Source organism: Astatotilapia calliptera, chromosome 3, assembly GCF_964374335.1.
Source record: "Astatotilapia calliptera chromosome 3, fAstCal68.1, whole genome shotgun sequence".
NCBI classification, from domain to species: Eukaryota; Metazoa; Chordata; class Actinopteri; order Cichliformes; family Cichlidae; genus Astatotilapia; species Astatotilapia calliptera.
Genome location: NC_137424.1, coordinates 29,762,565 through 29,784,486, shown reverse-complemented (window position 1 = coordinate 29,784,486; position 21,922 = coordinate 29,762,565). Strand labels below are relative to the sequence as shown.

At 39.1% G+C, this 21,922-nt stretch overlaps 2 protein-coding genes across 2 annotated transcripts; both read left to right on the top strand.

The window, feature by feature from the left end:
- Window positions 1–4: 4 nt before the first annotated feature.
- On the top strand, window positions 5–5,631 carry fcer1g (Fc epsilon receptor IgFc epsilon receptor Ig). The gene is made up of 5 exons (XM_026160291.2): window positions 5–331; window positions 3,260–3,351; window positions 3,775–3,819; window positions 4,620–4,643; window positions 4,767–5,631. The coding sequence occupies exons 1-5, from the start codon at window positions 265–267 to the stop codon at window positions 4,818–4,820; spliced, it is 282 nt and encodes a 93-aa protein (XP_026016076.1). The 5' UTR covers window positions 5–264; the 3' UTR covers window positions 4,821–5,631.
- Window positions 5,632–6,213: 582 nt separating this feature from the next.
- Window positions 6,214–21,303, top strand: nectin4a (nectin cell adhesion molecule 4a). The gene is made up of 11 exons (XM_026160224.2): window positions 6,214–6,646; window positions 11,270–11,467; window positions 11,990–12,157; window positions 13,532–13,810; window positions 14,329–14,446; window positions 18,067–18,221; window positions 18,324–18,483; window positions 18,841–18,916; window positions 19,182–19,244; window positions 20,448–20,636; window positions 20,768–21,303. The coding sequence occupies exons 1-11, from the start codon at window positions 6,592–6,594 to the stop codon at window positions 21,155–21,157; spliced, it is 1,851 nt and encodes a 616-aa protein (XP_026016009.2). The 5' UTR covers window positions 6,214–6,591; the 3' UTR covers window positions 21,158–21,303.
- Window positions 21,304–21,922: the final 619 nt, after the last annotated feature.

The window sequence follows — 21,922 nt, the reverse complement described above, 5'->3', positions numbered from 1 at the left end:
GCCTGAAAACAAATAAAGTATTAAAGATGACAGCAGACACCGACGCCTGAGTGAAGTCTTTCCTCTTGGTTGGTGTTAACAGGGGGAGTGGTCTGATGAGATCTGAGACAAATGGACTTAGAGCTCAGACCACAACTTCCCCTCTGAGCTGTAAAGCTGGGTATGCAGTAGTCGAAGTCTTTAGCGGAAAAAAAAAAACGCACCAAGCAGTCGTGTTTGCTCGCTGTTCAAGGAGCTGATTATCCGTGTCGAGCCTGTGTTATCATGGCTGGGTGGTGCAGGAACCAAATGCTGGTGGCCATTCCTCTGTGGATGTGTTTTGGGAAAGCCGGTGAGTTGACACAAATACTGGAACGCTTTGTTTTTATGTCACCAGATTTAATGTCCAGAGATCTCGCGCTTGGTTTCAGTTTCCGAGAAAAATGAACAGTTTTTGGGTGAACGGAGGTGTAAAGTTAATCAGGATGAACATGATGTGTTTTCATTATGTGGTTGACTAGATTCAACACTGCTGTTCAATTAAACAGCATTTCTTTAACTACACTATCCTGTTTACCGAAAGTTAGAGAACACTGAGGTTTTCTGACATTTGGCCTTATTCCGCTCAGTGTAGGCAGCAGATGTATTTACCACATTTTAGTTCCTGTGAGAAGAGAAACTGACCCTGCTGAGTTTGTTGCTTGTGGCAAGGGGTGTGGATGCTGGTCTATATGGCCAGTAGCAGCTTCTGCATTTGTTCAGCCACTTCTGCGTATGTAACAAATTCAGCTCCCTCCAAATATGGGAAACTTGTCTCTGACGGTGTATGTGCAAAAATCTTCTTCTTTTTTTTTGTTAAGTAAAAGATAAAATAAAATCACACTGTTGTTCCGTTTTTAATCAAATACAACCAACAGTTAATGGGATCAAATAAACACATTTTTACAGGCTAAGCTGAAACACGTACAGGTTGTCGGCCCCTAAATCGGCCATTAATTTTGCAGACGGAAACGCGTCTGGTGAAGTTGCTGTGAGATCATTCTGGGATATTTTTTTGACTTTTTAATGGTTGTCAAATGTCGATGTTTGTCTTTATGCAAATGTGGATTATGATTTTTTTTTTTTTTAAAGAAAAAAGATGTTTTATTTATTTAAAGAACATAAGTGAGAAGGTAGCAGGGAACAGTTTCGTACTTTTATCCCTAAACATTTGCAGTTTGCATTTTTTTGTCTCAAAAAACTGAACAGATTAACCGTGTAAGAGACATTTGCACCTTAAATAAGGTGCAAATGTCTGGTTCCATCTGAGCGGCCTACAGCTAGTCTACAACTAGTATAAAATTCTTAAAGAAAAAAATCTCTTCATGTTTCCTGAGTACCCCGCAGTTCTAATGCAAAAGGAAAAAAAGTAAAAGGGTCTCAGTGATTTTTATTTTTTCTTTTGAATTGCTGTGCTCACTGCTGATGCCCCAGAAGTCAGGAAAGAAAAAACTGTTACTACATCACTATCAAACCAATAGCTGTCAGGTGACTTACATTTCTTAAGAACCCAACACTGCTTATGAAAAACCAAAGATGCCAAGAAAAAGTAAAGATAAACCGCAACATTTTAAGATCACATGCAAACGTAATGGATACACCTGAGAGCAAGCATGTCTGTTACACGTGTGGCAGAAATTTAGTGGCGGTCCAACTTTACATCACACTGTTTGGAAGCGAGTCTCTGTGTGCACAGCCGTCATGTGATCAGAGATTTTAGAGAAGTGAATTTATGAGAAGAGCGAAACAAATTGTGAAGGAAGGAACAGACCAAAATGACGTTAGCTGTCTGGGGAAATTCACAATGAAGACATCATCCTTTCATCCAACTGCAAATAACTGTGTACACATCAAAGTTTTAAAGGCCATAATATACTTTCAGTGTATACTTTCAGCCTTAATAAGAAAAGCCATTATTAAAAGTTAATTATAAACCATTCAGACTTTTTGATGAATTCTTCCTATGATCTCATCTTTTCCATCTGAATTTAGCAAATTTGAAGAAATCCAACTCTCTGTGCTTTGACTGGCCAATAGCTGTTTTTGGAGTCATAAGACAAAACTTCTCTTTTCATGTACCCAATCTAAAGTTACACGGGATCTTTGTAATCACGTAAGTTTTAGTTCCTTGAAAAACAAAGTAGCTGTCAAAAAAAAAAAGAGAGACTAGTACAAAAACTGAATTATTTGGGCAATAATTACTTATAATTCTAAAAAATACTTATTTAAAAAAAGGTCAGTTTCTTGAATTTCTTATATCCAGAACAGTTTTAGATTTATCAACACTTTTATGGATTATAAATGACTGAATATGACACGATCGCGCAATATTGAAATTACACACAACCTTCAAAGTACTGTAATGTAAGATCAATGCTTTTTAAGGCCGTTTGTTGCATCTTCTATAGTCAGTCAGATGTTTGTGATGTCAAAACATGACCCAGTTCTTTTGTTTGTTTGTCGACACTTTGCTTGTAATTTCTGCAAGATAAAAGAGGTTTTTATATGATCATAGAGTTAAAACTATCTGTTGAGTACTGTTCAGTGCTTCCATTATGTGGTAAACATGCAGCGAGAAGAGCCTGTTGAATATTGTAGCGTAGGTTCTTATTCACTTTAAACTTTAGGCCTGAACATATTTGAAGTTTTCCTCCCATGCTGTTTGTTAGTCACACTTCTTTTAGTAGACGATCAACTGAGAGCACAGATAACAGCATTAAGGATTTTTGTTGTATCTTCTACAGTCAGTCAGACAGATGTTGGTCATTGAAAGATACGATCCAGTCCTTCTAGTTATTTATAGACAGTTTGCTTGTAATTTTTGCAATATGAAAGGTTTTTGAATGATTATAGTGTTAAAACTATCTGTTGAGTACTGTGTAGCGCATATTTGAAGTTTTCCTCCCATGCTGTTTGTTAATCACAGTAGTCGATCAACTGAGAGCACAGATAAGACACAGCATTAAAAAAAGGCAACATACCCCATATCTTATGCTATTTGAATGTATTTATGGATACATTTAAACATGTTACATGTTGCAGACTGACCGACAGACAGCGTTCTGCAGTTGCACAGAACTTGCTGCCATCGCTGTTTCTCAGTCTAAAGTGGTGGCAGCGCCATTACCCAACAAAACCGTGTTATCGCTGATATAAGTGATATATCAATGATATATAATCATTTTAAATGAATATATGATCTAATCTAATCTGCTAACGATATTCCCTTGTGTTTTCTCAGCGGCTCTTGCTGAGCCCCAGATCTGTTATATCCTGGATGGCATCCTGTTTCTGTACGGGATCATCCTGACAGCTCTCTACTGCAAAGTCAAGGTTTGCATATGATATAAATGTATATGTCTTTGCAGAAGCCTACATCAACACTAATATAAGGTTTTCATAAAAGTTGTATCCAAGAAAGTTGAAATGTATCTACAGTAGGCTATCAGCAAAGTAAGCACACAAACTCTTTAAGATGGTTATAAAAATATTCTCTTGACTGTGGTACTTCTACATGCTGACAGTGATGATTTTAGATTTAAACTATTTTTGCAGCACAAGTACTTGGTCATTATCTTACTGCACTGCACTTCCTTTATTTGTGACAAACGAAAGAAGATATATCTAAAGCGTGTGTAATGTTGCTAACTCTAAAGTGACAACAGGAAATGCACGTATAGCTTACCATACCTTTAGGGTTATACTCAAACGTTACTGTAGTTTTTCTTTAATGATCCCTAACTTTGCCTTCTACAGATCTCCAATGCTAAAGAGGCCGCTGGGAAAGGAAAGCCGAAGGGGGTGAGAATGGATGCAGACACACAAGTGCATACCTTACTGACACAGGCACAAAGAAGCAACACACTGTCTAAACTGCAGACAGCAGCGACACATACACACCACAGCACAAAAGTAGCGTTTCGGTAAACAACCAGAAGGCAGAACTTCACCAGAGACAAAGATGAGCTCATTGGCCAGGTCAAACCTCAGTGGACAAACCCTGAGGTCTGAAAATGGAGCAGAAACTGAAGGATGAAGCTGCCACACCATAGCCGCATACACCCACGTCTACTTAGTTCATGACATATTTAATCCAAATCTCTATTAAGGACTTACTACTCAGCTTACTTTCGAGCTCGTGTAGACATCTGTCGCTCTGGGAAGGTTTAGAAAATGAACAGGGTGTCACTTAGAGCCAAAGAATCTGGTTTTAGCTATGTGGACATTTAACATTTACATGAAGCCAAGACAGTTTTATAAATATCCGTAGTTCTAAATTTAATCCACAAGCAGCAGCTTCAGTGACAGTTTTTTTTCTTTCTGTCAAAAATCTGACTTGCACAGGATACAGAGATAGATAGTGTTCTTTTTCTCATGCAAAACTGGTGCGCTGCTTCACCCCCTTTTTAAGTCTATTAATTTCCTATTGCTAGCCACAAACTCTGCACCGCCTAAGCCACTCATGTGTTGCTTACTGGCTTCTATTTTTTTTCTCAGATCTGTAACTAGTTACTAAGAACCAAAAAAAACCCGTCATTACAATGTCCGATTTCTTTAATTTCTACTGTATCTGACATTTTTCTCTCCTCTTTCCTTGTCAGAATGTTGAAGAGGGCATATATACGGTGAGTTGTTGTGCTATCAACATGTCAAAGAGAAGAAAACCAGCAGATAGTCAAATGCTGGATTATTATTATAATTATATTTAATGAATTATGGACTGAAATTCTCCTCATCCTCCCCCTCAGGGTCTCACTCCTCATGCAACGGATACATATGAAACAATCGGCATGAAGAAGTGATATGACGAATGACTTCTTTCTCTCTTTGTAATTAAATGTTGCACATCATACTCAGCTTAGGTCTTCAAGAATGTATGAGATTTTGTACATCACGGGTTATTTCCCTTTTGCTTTTAGAGATTCTAGAGGAAGTTTGGAAGGAGTCACAAACAGGGAAGTTGAGGCCAGAAAGGGGAGATTGCGAGAAATGCTTTTTCCTTGTTGCATGACATACTTTGATTGCTTGTATATTTAACATTAACACAAACTCAGTTTGACAGCGGTAAAGCTTCAGAGATATTTTATATCCAGTATATATCCAGTATATTTTATACCCAGTAACTGAAAAAAGAGTGATTTTTGCTTGATATTTATATATATATATAAATATAAACTCTTTTTTTTATATAGACAAGCTGTACTGTCCATCTCACTTCCTCCTTTTCTTCTTTTTTTTGCTGCCCGTTTGTGTGAACATGAGAAATTGTGTGTTTTAGTTTTAGCCTCCCAAGTTCTGCTATTCAAAAAACAAGAAAACAACAAGAAAACAGAACAGAAGAAGACATGACTGTTTTAAAAAAATGCTGCAGTTTAAGATGTTCAATTGTTGTTGAGGAGTACAGAAAAACATAATCGTGCTTCTCTTTAATGAGCAGTGTTTCCTGTACACCACAGGATGGCAGCGATGCTGTCTTTGGTCCTCACCTGTGTGCTATCGAAAAAAATCATGCATGTTATTTTGTAAGTAAACTTCTGCCTTAAAACTGTCACATGTACATACACACCAAACCTATTAAAAGTTTTATGTTAACATTAAATGTTGTGTCTCCAAGAAGCCTCCAACCTTGTGATTTAAAACCCCAAAATAATAAAACGAAACATTACTATACTATACTAATAATGATTAGTAACTGGCAGTAGTTTTACTGCTGGCGTCCTGTTGGTTTAGCTGGTTACAGCTGCTCAGATTTATTTTGTAACAAGCTGTGAATATGCCAGTTACATGTATGCAAATTAACAAGATTACAAATACCATTATGTGCAGGGTGGTGTTTTATTGTGTGTGTTTGTGTGTTTTTCTTTTTAAATTGAGGAAGTCTTCACAGGAATTTTTTGCATAGTAATGATGTTTGTGACGATCCCTTTAAATTAAAGGATTAATTTGCTTTCTTTATGAGGGAGGAGGCACTAGTTTAGTATCAGGGTGAGTATTAAAGCAAAACATTCATTCTTTTAAACAGCGTCTTTGTGCCTGCTTTTCACCTGCCTCTCCTCTGAGCAGAGCAAGTAAAGACGAGAAAATAACTGTCATGTTGCCTCAACCAAACCGGAAAGGTGACTTTTTTTCCCCGCAGCTGTGTGCGCGTGAGTGTGTGTTTGTGGCTTGTCGGGTTGTTAGGTGTGTGTGTATGTCAGAGCGAGAGCAAGAGAGTGAGAGAGAGAGAGGGGTGTAGCTCAAACAGGTGTATCCCAAACAGGTAAAGCTGCGCCTTATTTTCCTCTAAAGGGCAAACATGATGGCGTGGGCTTAACAACCATACAGGACTCTAAACTCAAAGGATTTAACTTTTTCACAAGGACGGGGTTACGCACAGTTTTTCCATTTCTCAAAGGGACCTGGTTCTCAAAGAAAAAACATCTCCAAGGATGATCCGGCAGTACGAGCCATGAGCGTGCCTCAATGCTTCGAGCCTGCCTGTCAGTTAGGATCATATTACCTGGACTTATGAGCTTTCTTCCACTGCTGAAATTGTCAAAAGTTGTGCACAGTTAACAGCAACTCCCAGAGAGAATGACATCTCTGCTGAACAGACTCTCTCTGTGCCTCTTTGTCCTCCTTGTCTTTGGTAAGATAAGCGCTCATATGAAGTCTGATGAAAATGATATTTAAACATGTTTTGTGTTCTTTTAATACTATATATCTTTATCCCCTGCCTTTACTGACCCCTTTATTGTGCTGTGATTGTTTAATGTGTTGCCTATGCGCCGCTGTACTCCACTATTCGCAGCGATAAAGCAGCTGTGTGTCACACATCAAACGCATCGGAAGTTAAAAAAGGCTTTTTAAAAATATCATGATGCACACTTTGGTTTTCCTGTACCCTATTAAGGCCTAATACAGTATCTGAAGCATATTCATGAGCATGTTTTGCAACCTCTAAAGGCATAGTCAGTTTTCTCAAGAATACATAGAGGAGGGCTGTTAGGAAACACTCCTGGCTTCTATTTCTGGAAAAACTGGTTGCTGTTGATCAATACGCTTCTTTCTGCAGCATTCATATGAACTCTGTGGATCCTCCTAGTGTGTATGTGTGTGCGCTGCTTAAGTATAAATATGTCATTCAAAAATGTGATGATATGATAAATAATATCCACACAGCCTTCATAAGACTTTCTACTACATATACTTAAACACAACACTCAACGTTATAAAATAATGTTGCTAAATTTACCCAGAAATGCAAATACTCCCATGTTGTCTACAGGTGTTCCGCAAGGCTCTATCCTGGGCCCACTATTCATTTCATATTTAAATACTATGTACAAACATCACTACTCAAATGTATGCAAAACATGTCAGAAGCTGCTGATGCACTTACAAAATACATGTTATACGGGTACTCCAGAGGTCTGAGTGATTTAAACTTTCGCTTAAAGCTCAAAGGGGATAAGGCCTGTGAGTCAGAATCAGTCAGACTGATCTGAGATAGAAGGTAAGGTCATTAGCCACATATGTTTGAAAACCTTACTGAAAGCTAGTTCTTACTTACTTCACTCTTACAGTGTTTGTCAAACACTGTTTACTCAAAGTGTGAATGGCTGTGGTTTATATTATATACCGTTTGTCACTGTAAAAACTGCACATTAGCCCATAAGCTGTGCAGCGATCAGAAAGGGGAGGAACTCTTTGAGAGATGGACATCAAATTGATTTATTATCAAATAAGTCATTTATATTTATCTTTCTCAACAATAAAACTCAATGACACTTTAAAAAGTGTCCGCAGTCTTTCTGTGGACGCTGCACTTCCTCTTGATTTTTGTCTAAGCTTTCTTTGCTGGGTGCTATTGTCTGTCACCATCTCACTATTGGCAGTCTGCCCTCATCTACCTACATACATATCTCACCATTGTAGAGATGTAAGATGTGTATGTGATTTAAAGGTAAGAGATCCTGATCCCGATTTCTTATCTTTAAATCACAACAGTGGACACAGGGCTTTGTGTCATGACTCTGAGTACCCTTCCAGTTTCTACTGCATTTTAGTGTGTTTTTTGTGTAATTTATGTGGCTTTTTTGTCTTTGCTTCAGCCATGGACATTTTTGTTTTTAAACAATACATCATAATTTTGCCTGAATCAGTCCTTAAGTTTATAGATTGGTGCTATTATACATCTTTTGTGAGACTTGGGGTGCATGCTTAAAAAACAAAAAACCTAATATTGTATGAGATGAGAACTTTGCAGGTAATTCATGGACAAAAATGACTTGGAAAAAGTTAACATGAACAGATAATGCTACACTAGACTGAAGAAAACCTTTCAATCCCATAAAAGCAGGGTAGGCTGGGCATCATTCCAGTAATGCAGCACAGGCAGATTCCAAAGTAGGTTTAAACATCAGGGTGACACATACACACACACATTCATGGAAAAAAAAACACACCTGTCTGATGAGAAGAGTCATCAGGTCTGCTGGTAAATGCATGATTCACATCGTACCCACCGACATATCTGAACAGATTCTACCACATCAGCTACTGAATCAACGTCCGAACGAAGCCATGAATGAAAATATGAATATTACTAAAAGCTCGAATGAAAACTAACTTATGTGGATAAACTGACTTATTCTAGCTGCTAGAAACCAGCTGAAAAGTTTAAATGAAACAACCAGAGTTTTCAGTTCTTGTTTCCAGATATATATGAGTATTAAAAACAAAACTACACCTTGTAACCTTATTAGGCAAGCAAGCTGTTTTTAGCTTTCAGCCTTTAGATGACAACCGGAAATGGTGGCATCGTAGTATCAATCAACTCCAGCTTGATCTAAGAGCAGCAATATGACAGCAGGCATTGTGCGTATAGGCAAAACTTCCACAAAATTGAATTCAGTTTTATTTTAGCATTGTGCCAAGGTGAACATGCACAAATGCAAAGAAGCATTAAATACAGTTTTAAACCGTGTAACAGTGCGCTGCACATATTGCAGGTAACGTGAAGGATTGTAGTCTGTTGAGAGCAAACAGGTTAGCAAACTGAAAGGAGGAAGGGGAGAAAAGTAAAAAAAACAAACAAGATATTTATGTAAACTTGTGGTTTGCACTAAATAATGCTGCTTTGTGACAATGAGACATGTGATACGATGCACTTTGTGTTAACTTTATGTTTTCTGGGGTCCCTTTGTTTGTGTGCAGACACTGAGCATTTAGTTTCTTTGAAAGCTTATCTTGAACAACTAGTTATACGACATATCTTCACTTGTACTGACTCATGCTTATGATATACAGCTTGTTTTCTGTACTAACTCTGTGCCTTCAAACCTCATCCGTTGCCTTTAAACACTGCCATTTTTTAAAACTATGTTGCTGCCAGTCAGACTAGTGCACACCTGTCTCTACCGAAACTCTGCTCCTGAAACACTATATTAATGAAATCATTTTAAATGTTGCTTAGTCCTTCCAGACAGTTTGGCAAAAAGACAAAACTACTATCAGAGCTGCATTAAACCCTGCAGCTTGTTGGCTCAGCTTAACAGAAAAGCGTGACAGTACGAGAAGCAGCTCTGGCTTCCTGTGCTCGGACAAAATAGCCACCCCACATAACCACAGCTTGCTTACTCAAATAATATATAACTCCGGCACAGCCAGGCCACCATTTTCCACACTATTATGCTTTTAATTGAACTGGGACTTTTGACGCACGGCATAAAGCAGCTTCGCAAAGTTACTGTAGAACTGATGCAACTTCGTATTAATGTAAAACTGTATGCTTTTACTTTTCTTTAGGTAGCAAGTTGAAAACAGAAAACAAGTTAAAAGCCTTATCACCACTACAGCACACAAGTTACAGTAGTTACTGGCACATATAACTGAGACTTCTCTTTTTAAAGATACAACACTGTTTAAAAGTGTGATTTCTTTATATTTTGCCAGGAAAATTTAAAATAGATGGAATTATTTATATAGTGTATTTATAGATTTAATAAGAAAAAACTGAGATTGTGTGTTTCTAACAAGCTTTAAAGTCACTATTTGGTCACTTTATTATTTTTTTTAACACATCCTGAACTCTTTCTTTTCTTCTAATTTTCTGATGTTGTTTTCAGGAATAGTTTTCCAGGCTTCTTGAAGGACATTCAAAACCCTTTTTGCTGCCTTTTGTTTCATCCTCTGTTGAGATGATAGTTCTCCATTGTGTGTTTCTCTATCCAGAAATGCTTTTGCTGCACTCTCAGTGTGTTTGGGATCATGCTGAAAAATGAAGCAATGCCAATCAGACACTTTCCAGATGGTACATTTCTGTATTCATAATTCCATCAGTATTCCCGATCTCCTACATCAGTGGCTGAAATGCAGCCCCAAACCTTGACAGCGGCTCTGCAGTGGTGCACAGATGTTGTACCTCTCTCCTGATGTCCTCTGTACATATTGATCCATCTCTCAGGTCCTATCTCTTCTTTGTTGGACATTTTTCTGTTTCTCATGGATGTGACTTTGAGATTAAGATCAAACAGTTAAGGTTTTCATTTTCATGTTCATCTGCTGTACGTCTTTTTAAACGCCTGCCGCTTGTTCAGTTCACCATTCTGAGATAGGCCAAGATTTCGGCTTCTAGCTCTTCTGGAATCAGCCTGTTGGTGCAGAATTGCAATGAAGCTGTGTTTTCATTTGCATTTTCTGTAGATTCAATTAAAGACATTGGAAAAAAATTCTTTGCTTTTGCCACAGGCTGGGATTAACAAGTTGCTAAAGACACTGTTTAAAATTGTTTTTCTTTGTTATGTTGTGTGTTATTTGTAGAGACAACCCTGGTTCTTCTATTAAGTTAGGTGGCTTCAGTGATTAATAAATTGCTGTTAGTTGTCTTAATGAAGAAACAAAGAAACAAGCATTCCTTTAAAATTGTTATTAATAAGGAGTCAACTGAAAATGATTGAAAAGACAGTCAATGTGCAAAGAAAAAAGAGCTTCAGAAAGCCTGTAGATCACTTCAAAAGAGTCTGGGGTTTGAGCCCAGGCAGAGTCCTTCTGTGAAGAGTTTGCTTGTGTTTTCTGAGTCTCAGGAGTTCCACTTTCTGGTTAAAACTTTTAAAAATGTGGCACTTGTAATGGGATTCTAGTATTTACGACCAGCGTGCCAAGCTCAGTGTCACTGTGTTAGAGATGAACAAGCCACCGTGCTGTCAATTAGCTGCAAGTACTTGATTCTTATATCAGATGAATTTATGGTCCTATCTTTCTCTTCCAGTGACAGTGATAAAAGGAGACTTTGTGGCACCTCCTCCAAACTATTCCTTAACTTCCCTGGCGGAGGAAAAGACCATCCTACCCTGTCGCTACGAGCCAGATGCCGAGAGTACAGTGGTGCAGGTCACCTGGTTTCAGGACAAACCTGATGGTACCAAGGAGCAGATCATCACCGCACATCATGTAAATGGAAAAACAGGTAACTGGCACTGTGTCTGAGCTCCAGTTCTCTTTCTGCCCTCGACCTTGTCTTTACGTCCTCTGCCAAGTGCTAAAAACTAAATTGTCACATTGAGTTACTTCCCTTTTCCTCACAGTGGGAAATGTTTTCTTTATCAATCCCTCACAAAGTTTCCTTGTATTGCAAGTTAATGCGTCTGTTTTAGCTGACAAGAGTTATTTAGTGGCTTTGTTTCTCCTCCCAGTAAACATATCATGCACCAAGGCTTGAGCTCATAAATGTCTAAAAGCAGTTTGCCAGAGATTTTTATAGTTTGGTGTAATTTTAGGTGATATTGGAGTCTTTGCTCACAGAAGGCATTAGTGCCCACGCCGTAACGTAATTTCAGTTATAAGAGAGGGATTCAGACATGTGTACGGAACTGAAAATGCTAAAAAGAAAGCCTGAGGTTTGTTTGAACTTGCTGGATTTAACTTTCTGTGTGACATCCTTCCTCTTGGGTTCCCTAAACTGTCTTTCTCTTTTTGTCTCTGTCCTTAGCGTTCGGACCGTGGGCCGATCGCGTGGAGTTTAACAGCAACCAACCCACCAAGGACTCGTCTCTGGTCATCAAGATCACAAAGATCTCTGATGAGGGGAAGTACACCTGCCATGTCAGCACTTTCCCCTTTGGAAACTTTGAGACAGAGTTGTCACTCCTTGTGCATAGTGAGTCCTTCCATCATGACTCTGGCATACAATACACAACAGAAGAGACAATATGTTGTCTTCTCAAGGATGGAAACTAATTCATATTGTCACCAGGTTGTTAGTTTATTAAGGCGTAGCTAATACATGACTAATAATGTAGTAACACAGACAAAATAACACACTTACTCATGACTGTATTTGTCACTCGATTAAGCATTTGTAGCACCTAATAAGGCATTACAAGTGGTCGTATTTTCAGGTTTTTACATTTAAGGTTGTAATTGAAGTTTATTGTTCAGAAGTATATTTTGTCGTGTTTCCAACGTTCACATTATCTTATCGTCTTACTGTCGATATATGGTTCTACACTTTTGAATTAATAAAACTGATCAAGTGCAAGTAATAATCAGTATATAGAATTTACAAGTGCTTCTAGGATTCAACCTCTAACAACACGTTTCCTCTAGTATGTAGCAAAAGAAGCCTTGATCAGGTTGCACTGAAGATTTTCTGCTTTGGTTTGAATTCAGACCAGAATCTACCTCTTGATTATTTGCTTATAACTCATTAGGAGGCAAATCAACACTAATAACGTTATTATTATAATGGTATCATTAGTGTTAACTGCATTATTCGACAGCAAAATCAGTCATCATCAGCTCTACTTAACTCTGAAGAAAATTGTTTTTACTGCCTACAATAATTGATATTTGGTGATATAGCTTCATTTTTGTCCCTCTTTACTTTACCACACATGGAAAGTCTGACCGTGACAGCAGCAGCAAGATCCCACAGTACTGAACAGATATGGCGCTGATTAAAATAGATACAGTATCAAGAGGATGTGGGGTGGAGGAAGGTTGCTTGCATAAGCTTTAAGAAACTGTAGGCAGGTTAAAGCACTTTAAATAAATGGCTTTACATGAGATTTGCTCAGTAGTAAATCAGCTGAGATGTCAACACTGAGATCAGCTGTTATCAGCTGATCTAACAAGACTGCAGACTTAAATGAACTCTGACTGCCTGAAAAAAAAACTATGCTCACTTAATTTTATTACCCTGAAAGCATTCAAATCTTATTTGAGCTTTAAATATTTAAGCATAAGCAGTTATTGCTGTTGTTACCATAAAGTTGTTTAATACTGATAAGCGAGGAAAGAAAGAAACTATGTATCTTATTTCTTCTCTAAAAACGTAGCCACACGCTCTTCTAATTAGTGAGCAAACTTTTGCTGCGACCCGCATGTTGCATAAGACCAGACACGCTTACTTAGAAAGACCTTTAAATATCTGTTTAAGTGTACAGCTGCCTTCAACACTGGCTGCTGAGTGTGTTGATCTAACCATCATTATCTCCTCCCTGATCAAACACTGTAACCACCCCTCTTCCAGCTCATCCCATTTCCACAGTGGACTCTGTGACTGTGGTGGAGGGACAGGAATTCAGCCAGGTTGCTACCTGCCGCTCCGTAGCCCGACCCCTGCCGCAGCTCTCCTGGGACACCGAACTGAACGGGAAGTCGATCAATCGCACCTCAGACACCGGGGCAGTCTCCTCTCACTTCTCCCTGTATCCCCTGAGAGGCATGAATGGAAAGAAGTTGGACTGCCTGGTTTGGCATCCGACTTACTCGGAACCCCGCAGGTTAAAAAACCAGCTGGTAGTGCACTGTGAGTTTCCCTCCACATTACACCCAAACTGGACTATGTTTTAAAAATCAAAAGAGTTGAGATGATCCAATAGTGCAGAAATGAGACACATTTAAATCATGAAAAACACAAGCATACGTAGAGTTAAAGCAGTAATAGGACCGATGTTCTCACTTCCTGTTTTTATCACTGTTGTGATCCCTTCAGAGTCACAAGAGACTTTCTGAACACTGTGTTGCTACACACGTTTCTCTCCATATTAGCAAGTCTAGCTCACACTACCTACATTTTATATCTATAAAACTCTCTTCACCTTTCATTTTCAAGATGAAGAGTGTGTTAAATATACATAAAAAATAGTAGTACTTCCCCTCCTTAATTTTTAATGCATTATCATTCACAATACCTTACACTGACGTTAAGCCGTGGCAGTGATTTTAACTATTTGTAAAATGTTGCATTCATATTCGCATCAGCTGTAAGTCTGATTATTCCATCTCAAAGCGTTAAAGTTGGTAAATTATTATCCTTTCTCTCAGATCCGCCGCACGCAGAGGTATCTGGCTACAATGGAAACTGGTATGTGGGTCTGGAGAATGCTGCCCTGAGTTGCGTGAGTGGAGGAAACCCCAAACCACACGTCTTCACCTGGATCAGGTATGGTAGGATCCACCTATCTCTCCGGGTGTCTGCTGTTTGTATGACTAACTGTCTGGTCATGGTTACTTTAATCAGAAGTGCCAGTTGTGATGCCAGTTTTGTGTCCCATGATTTCACCACTTTAATTTAACGTTTGGTGAAAGCAAATTCAGGTCATCACCAACTTACAGTTACTTTATTACTTATTAATTATGTATTAGTTACTATTACATACAGCAAGTCTTGTTGGAAAATGCTTAGTAGAAGCAACAGTCACTGTTGTTTACACATTAGGAGTTTACTTAAACACACAGAAAGACACCAGACAATATGATTAAACTTACAAAACTTTTAATTACTACTGTAATACTCTTATGCTGGGTACACACTGCACTGCATGTGCACAAGTGCATACATGGCAAAATGAAAGAGGAATGGTGACACCACTGTGAATAGGTGAAACTGTGAACTGGAGTTACACAATGCCGGCAGTAGACTACACATCACGGTAGTTTCTTGTCTTTTGACATTCTTTTCATGGAAATGTGTAGCTAGTGCTTCCTCCCCAATAATTCCTGCGTACTTATGTTATTAAATCTAATGTCTGTGTCTAATTTATGAATTTATGGAAACTAACCCTGAATTTCCAGTTAAATGGACTAAAATCAACTTAAATATTGTATATTTTACATATCTAAAATATACAGTTCATGCACTTACATTTGAATTATATTTAAATATTGTGGTGATATCATTAGCATCAGTGTTTTTGCATTGATAATTGTGAAGGCCTTACATGAAATCCTCATAGTGTGCTTTTGCCATCATACATCTGTCAAATTTATTCCAGCACTTCACACAGCTAACAGATTTTAGCTGTGTGAAGTGATTTTTTTTTTTGCGAGTAACACAAAAGCACAAAGTTGCAAAAGCAAGTGAGCAAGTTAAAGAATTTGAAGAAAAGCTATCTGGAGCATGTGCAGACTGATATTAATCTTTAATAGGGCTGTCAAAATTCAGAGCAAACAAAAGAACTGCTGTATAATGCCCTCCGCTATCTTAGTTTAATTGGTTACATGACTGCATCATATGACTAACATGCGTCATTGTTTTAGAAAGTCTGCGTTTTTGAGTGTCCACACTGCGACGCAATAGCACCGTTTCCAAATGTATGCGTTTTCGAGAGCGTTTTCAAAATGCTGCGTTTTCCATCAGCAAAAACGCCGTCTCAGTGTGGACGGGAGGCCAAAACGGAGAGAAAATGATGCGTTTTCAAACAAAAACGCATTAGTGTGGACGTAGTCTTAACCAAACAACCTCATTTCACTGTCACTTCCTGCTTCTGCGGCCTCAATGGAAGGCTGGAAGGCAGCTCATTCAGGAGAAGCCCTGCTTTCAGCCAGCTGAGGGTTTGACTCAGGTGTTTCAGTTCTTCTGCTTGAGTCACCAGCTGTCATTTTAAGCTGTTTGTTTCAATGCATTAATATATTCTCAGGGTGTGGTGTAGCTAGAAAAAATGCAGGCCTTGAAAAGCTGGAAGAGGAATGGCACCGATTAAATCTAGGCATGTGACAGTTAGGCTTTCACGGGGGAAAAACACGCAGAAAATATGTTTATCTATCTGAAGAGCAAATGTTTGGTTATGTCTTCGCTGTTTTGACAGAAAGTAAAGCATCTAATACTTTTTTTTTTAATAGTTATCAAAACAGGAACATACCTTATGAAAGGAGGTTTTGTGAGTAAAGATTAAGAGGCACACACCGTGTATACACGCTTACAGACTTATGAATGACTGTGTATGCACGTGCACACACACACACACGCACACACACACACGCACACACACACACACACACACACACACTGGGAAAACCTGTTAGTAAATGGCGGCAGGTGAAGTAATAGCTGCTGTCACAGTGTCATGTTCCGGCTTGTGCCGAGAGCAGACAGATGAGACAGTTTCACACGAAGGAGGGAGCAGGAGGGGGATGAGAAGTAAAAGGGAAAGGGATGAGCAATAATCAGAAGTTAACTAGTAGGAGCAGGTAGGCAGGGGTGGAGGGTGGAGGAAAAGGAAGCAGCGTGAGATCTGTGTGAGATGTTATCATGAAAATGTGTTGCATATGTAGTACAAGTATATGGTTCCTCCTTTCTGCTTAAAAGAAACGACTCTGTGAAACAAGAGTTCTATGCAACACACTTATGACATCTCTAATATAGATTACATTATAGAGTGGCCTCTATACAAAAGAAGATGTATTTCTGAGAATGTTCAAGTTGTGTCCTTTTTTAACTGTATGTAAAAGATGCAACCACGTCACCCAGTAGTTTCGGGGCTTTGCACTTTGAAGCCTCGTTGTTTGTCTTTTGGTCTCTATCGCGCTACTTTATTGGATCTAGAAGTAACCATTTTTGCGAGATAAATTATTATTTCATACTAGGACGCTTGGCTAGCAAGCTGCATTCATAAACTGTTCCGGTACAATGTACAGACAGATCCCTGCTAACTAATTTGGGTATTTTAACATGGTTGTCTGTGGGGAATAAGTTCTCTCTGTGGCTGCATTTCTCAGCCCCACAGGTAGCTGTTTGATTTTTGACATGATACAGTAGATAAACAATGTGTTCAGCTACTATATCATTAAGTTCTCTTCTAGAAGGTACAGAAGTATAATTAGTGTTGCTGGTGGATGGGGTGTTCAATTTTCTTTAAGATCTTGTGGAATTGATTGTTATCATTATGCGAGCATGCCATGTCCCACTGAATTATTATCTAAATAATACGAGGCTGCAAGCTATGAAAGAGTCTTTACTATAAAAGATGGTATAAGGTACACCAAAGTCACCCATTGCTTTCAGGTGGCTGTACGTTGAAGCCTTGGCATTATTTATTTATTTATTGCTATCATTTGTTTACAGCCATTATTCAGCATCTTAGGACCGGAGGGTGGAGTGACAGTTATCAGCTAATGCTAGCAAGCTTGTTAACTATTTATATCCCATAGCTGTTGTGGCTAGCTAGCGTGTTTCTACTACTGTTTTTGTATGTACACACTATATTAACGAAGATTAATATGGAAGTAAATCAGTAATAAGAAAAACAAATATTTGACAAATACTTTGTGATATTTTCGCTTTTTGTCCCCGAGTTACCTCAAACACTCCAGCTGGCTTTTATCTAGTGAGTCTAGGCTGTCGGATCACTGCTTAACTTATAATGCTGGGGGTAGAGCATCCACTTTGCAGGAGGTTATAAATCTTTGTGAGAGGAGTCTGATACAGGTCGATTAGTCAGCGAAACTCACTTCTGCATGATGACAGTGATAAGCACTTCTGTTTTTGCTCTTGCTATAAGCCGGTGTCACTGAACTTTCTTTGAAGTGGATCTAACATTGTTAGCGACTCGGACACTCAGCAAATAAACTCTAATTTATCTCATTTATTGGAGCGAAACTGCATTTTTTTTAGGACACTTGAGCCTAATAGGGTAAACATGTTTGTATGGGCTCTCTCTGGGTTCTTATCTGTTAGCCTTCAAACAGACTGACAACCTGTCCAGAGAGTTCAAGATTGAAGGTGACATTAATTGGTGTGGATTGACTGTGATGTAGTATTGTCTGTGTACGTTCTCTCTACAGGAAGGATGGAAAATTGCCGAAAGGCGTCATCGAACACCCGAATGGAACGCTAGCTTTTGGGCGACCCCTTAACCTTTCAGATGCGGGCACTTATCAGTGTGTGGCAACGAATAAAGTGGGAGTTGGAAAGACAGAGGTGGAGATTAATGTGGAAGGTAGATGGCAGCAGTATCAACATACTTCTCAAAGTAATATAAACTATGTGTATAGAAGTGCATATCCGTTTAATTCTAATCTTTCTAACTCTACCTTCACAGAAATTGCCCCGAAGCCGAGAGGTGTTGAAAAGGAGCTGATGTTCATTGTGGGGGGCGTGGCCATTGGGCTCCTGGTCTTGTTGCTCACCATCATCATTGCTGTCACATGTTACCACAAGCGCAAGAACAAGAAGCTAAAGAGACAGCTGACTGAGAAAAAGTATGAGATAATGTGATGTTTAATTAAGATGCGAAAAGATGAGATGAATTAATAATATCCGCAGGCTGAGAAGAATATATATAAAAATGGGGCAAATCACAGCTATTAAGAATATTCCAGCTGACAGATACAACAGCGGAACGTGTAAAATTAGAGGAGCATAAAGTGTAAAATGCACAGGCTAAATGACTCTGTGTGGGGGACTTGTAAATTAACAGCAGGCACAAATATGCATGAAATCTAAATTTCAAAAATGAAGCTTTAGCATAACTTGAGCTGCCAGAGAATAACACACGTGGCATTATAAGCCTCAGTGCCATTTACAAATTAATTTTTCTCTCTTTTTTTTTCTCACAGGGAGGAAATACACACTCTCTCCAGACAAGCCTCTATCAGGAGAATGAACTCCACGAGTACAGACACCAGGAGAACGGTACGTTTGCATGATTATTCTCTCACACTGCTCAGCACTGATCCAAATCAGTGGACCACTTGTATCACACAAACCTGTTTTCAACGTTCAGATTTCACTCTGACTAACTCCAAATACTTCAATCTGTTAGTCGCAACAGATAAATATTCATATCTTCTATCAATAATACCATCAGTTTTAAAGTAATCAAAGCATAGTATGGTAAGGTTTGAATGCACAGATTTTTTCACGATTTAGAATTTTGTTGTGTTTCTTTTGATTGCAGACAGAGGAAAACATCCCTCTGAGGGTGGAGGGAACACTGAGGAACAGCCTGTCTTCCCTTGGGGTCAGTCTACGTATCTATATAAATCTGCATGCAGGGCCAGGGCCCGGGACTGAGGCTTTACTAGCCAGATGCCAGATGGCTAAGTTCTGACTTTCAACATTTCGAATCTGCATGTAGTGCATCACAGCTCTTTTTCTCTTTCTCTTTTAACATCTCTGTTCCTCTCAATGGGCCCTAAAGTTCATGCTGAGAATTAGGGCAGACATTAGGCTGTTTTAAACTACAACCAACTACAACTGCAAGCCAGCAGCTCTAATTGGTGAAGTATAATGTAGCGTGGTGCAATTGGGAGGTTAGAAACTTTGTTACTGTGGACAGATGAATTTCCTCCTTTAGATAAGGTATAAAGCAAACAAAATTGAGGGGAGAAGAAGTTTGGGTTCACGTGTTTATACTTCTTGTCCTCATGCTCATTTTTATTTGATGCTTAGTTGGTTTTCTAGGCTGATAATAAGTCCATGATTTGGCCTTTACAACTTTATCAGAAGAGCAAAAATAGTGGCTGATTCTTTTAAAGAGAGTTAAAATGACAATGTTTAGCTCAGACATATGTCACTATGTAATGTGGTGTTAAGAGTCAGTAGTTACCTTTCACATTTTAGTGAGATCAGACTGGTTTAATAGTGCTCTGTTTCCTGAGCTAAATTACTGCTGGTTGTAGCTCCTGTAATTAGCATGAAGACATGGGAGTGGCAGGCTTTTATGTTTCAGGAAGAATACGCTGTAGCATATTTCCCAAAACAACAGAAAACCCATTTAATTTCATCTGTAGTGTCATCAAATGCAGCTTACTGAGAAAAGAATTATGCCATTTTTTTATTTATTTATTTAACATCAAACTATTGGCATCAATATTATGTCAACTCCTTTTTGGAAGACTTTATTGAAGACTTCCAGGTTTAGCTTTATAATGGTTAAAGGGATATTACACAGTAATACCAATTTTTTCATCTGTCAGCAAGACAGCACATTTCCCCAGTTAATGCTAAGCTATTGTTTTAAAACCACTTTTTTTTAAATATACATGTAAGTAAATGATCTAACTATAATCAGGGATTCTTTAAAAAATGTGTTTTTTATGTGAATTTGGGGAGAATGTTTGTAGCAATTCTGTTGTTTTGAGCATAGAATTGCTACAATCTATGCACCTAATCAGTGTGTCGAATAATAGTTACTAGTGTTTTGTTTCCATGCCATAAACAGGAGCAGCCTCACTGCCGTGACAGCCGATCTACTATCTCAGGCAGTCGGGGAGGAGGAATTGCGTATGACTCTCTGGGCAGACCAGCCATATACAACAACTCCCGGAGGGGGAGAGAAAGGCCTCTGGACAGAGACGAGGAAAGCCGTCTCAGAGTGGAGAGATATGTGAAAAACAGCTCTTTATCTTTGGTAAGTGTGTCTTAGTGTGCGTGTCAAGGCTTGAGTTCGCCAAACTGTGGAATGCCTCGGCTCCATATTACTAACCACTGCATAGTTAACCTGATGATGATGCAATCAAAATCTGTTCTGTGTCTTTGTAGCCGGAAACTCACTACCACGCTCCTCTCACGCAAATGCCTCAGAGAATGCAAACGCCCGACTTTCTGAGGTCGATGAACGGCAGCCCCATTGTCCCACTGGATGTGGGTTTGCGACTGGGAAGCATCACCAAAAATCACCAACACCCTCCCGTGAGCAGCACCTGCCCACCCATAAGGGACGACGATGATGAAGTGGACGAAGGGCTGGGCGGTCCTGCCAGTCAAGAGCAACCTTTTGATCAAGACAGCGAGACGAACAGCTCTCAGGTGTCTGAGGGTCACAGCGTGCCCTGCCACCCCAGTAATGGCCTGTTAAAATACAAAAGGATCCCAAGCCCCCATCCGGTCAATCCCCACGCCTCTATAATCCACAAGGCTCAAATAGTTTAACAGCTGGTGAGAAAATAATACGTGAAACTACAGAACTGCACCGCTTTTGTGGATGCGGTTGACTCCAAAGCATCTTTAGGGCATTTCTTATTGCTGCCTGCTGTTTGGGTGTATTCCCCAAATGTTTGCAGAGCTACTGGAAACCAAAGACAATATCACACATTTTCCAGTGCAGCAAATTCAGCATCATCACCGATGATATTCCTTTCTGAGCTTTCACAACACAGCTGTTGCTCTAACCAGCTGCAGGTGAATGCAGCTGCCCGAGCTTATGAGGGGATATCGAAAGCACTTGTTGTGGAAAAAACAGGAAATACAGGAGGAGTAAACAAGGCTGTGGGAAAGTCGGTAAATCTAAAAAGGAGATTGCAAGAGATTGTGGTGAGTGTAAGAGTAACTGCCTGTGTTACATTCTCTTACACAACATTGGTTGGGACCTGATCCAGATTTTTTTGGCTTGTTCATCTCTGGCCACACCTGCAACCTCCATACCTTCATATTGTCTTACTGTCCTGCCGCCGTAGGCACTGAGACAGTTTGAATCAGATGAAACCTTAATACCAAAACAAGATTAATGTCCCTTACATGTAGTGATCTGTAAATCTGTACAAATACACGAGTGATCTCCCTTTTCTTAAAAAAACAAAGAACAAAAAAACCAAACAAAGAAAACTACAAACGCCTTTGAAATGGAGCTGTAATACTTAAATCTGAAGTAACAAAGACACAGCATAGTAACAACAACAAATAAAATGTGCTGCATCC

What these genes read in the sequence shown, in the direction of transcription:
- fcer1g (XM_026160291.2), top strand. Translation starts at nt 265, where the DNA reads ATGGCTGGGTGGTGCAGGAACCAAATGCTGGTGGCCATTCCTCTGTGG. An exon ending in CTCTCTACTGCAAAGTCAAG is followed by an intron (nt 3,352 to 3,774) that starts GTTTGCATATGA and finishes TGCCTTCTACAG; the next exon opens with ATCTCCAATGCTAAAGAGGC. An exon ending in TTGAAGAGGGCATATATACG is followed by an intron (nt 4,644 to 4,766) that starts GTGAGTTGTTGT and finishes CCTCCCCCTCAG; the next exon opens with GGTCTCACTCCTCATGCAAC.
- nectin4a (XM_026160224.2), top strand. Translation starts at nt 6,592, where the DNA reads ATGACATCTCTGCTGAACAGACTCTCTCTGTGCCTCTTTGTCCTCCTT. An exon ending in AAACCAGCTGGTAGTGCACT is followed by an intron (nt 13,811 to 14,328) that starts GTGAGTTTCCCT and finishes CCTTTCTCTCAG; the next exon opens with ATCCGCCGCACGCAGAGGTA. An exon ending in AAAACAGCTCTTTATCTTTG is followed by an intron (nt 20,637 to 20,767) that starts GTAAGTGTGTCT and finishes GTGTCTTTGTAG; the next exon opens with CCGGAAACTCACTACCACGC.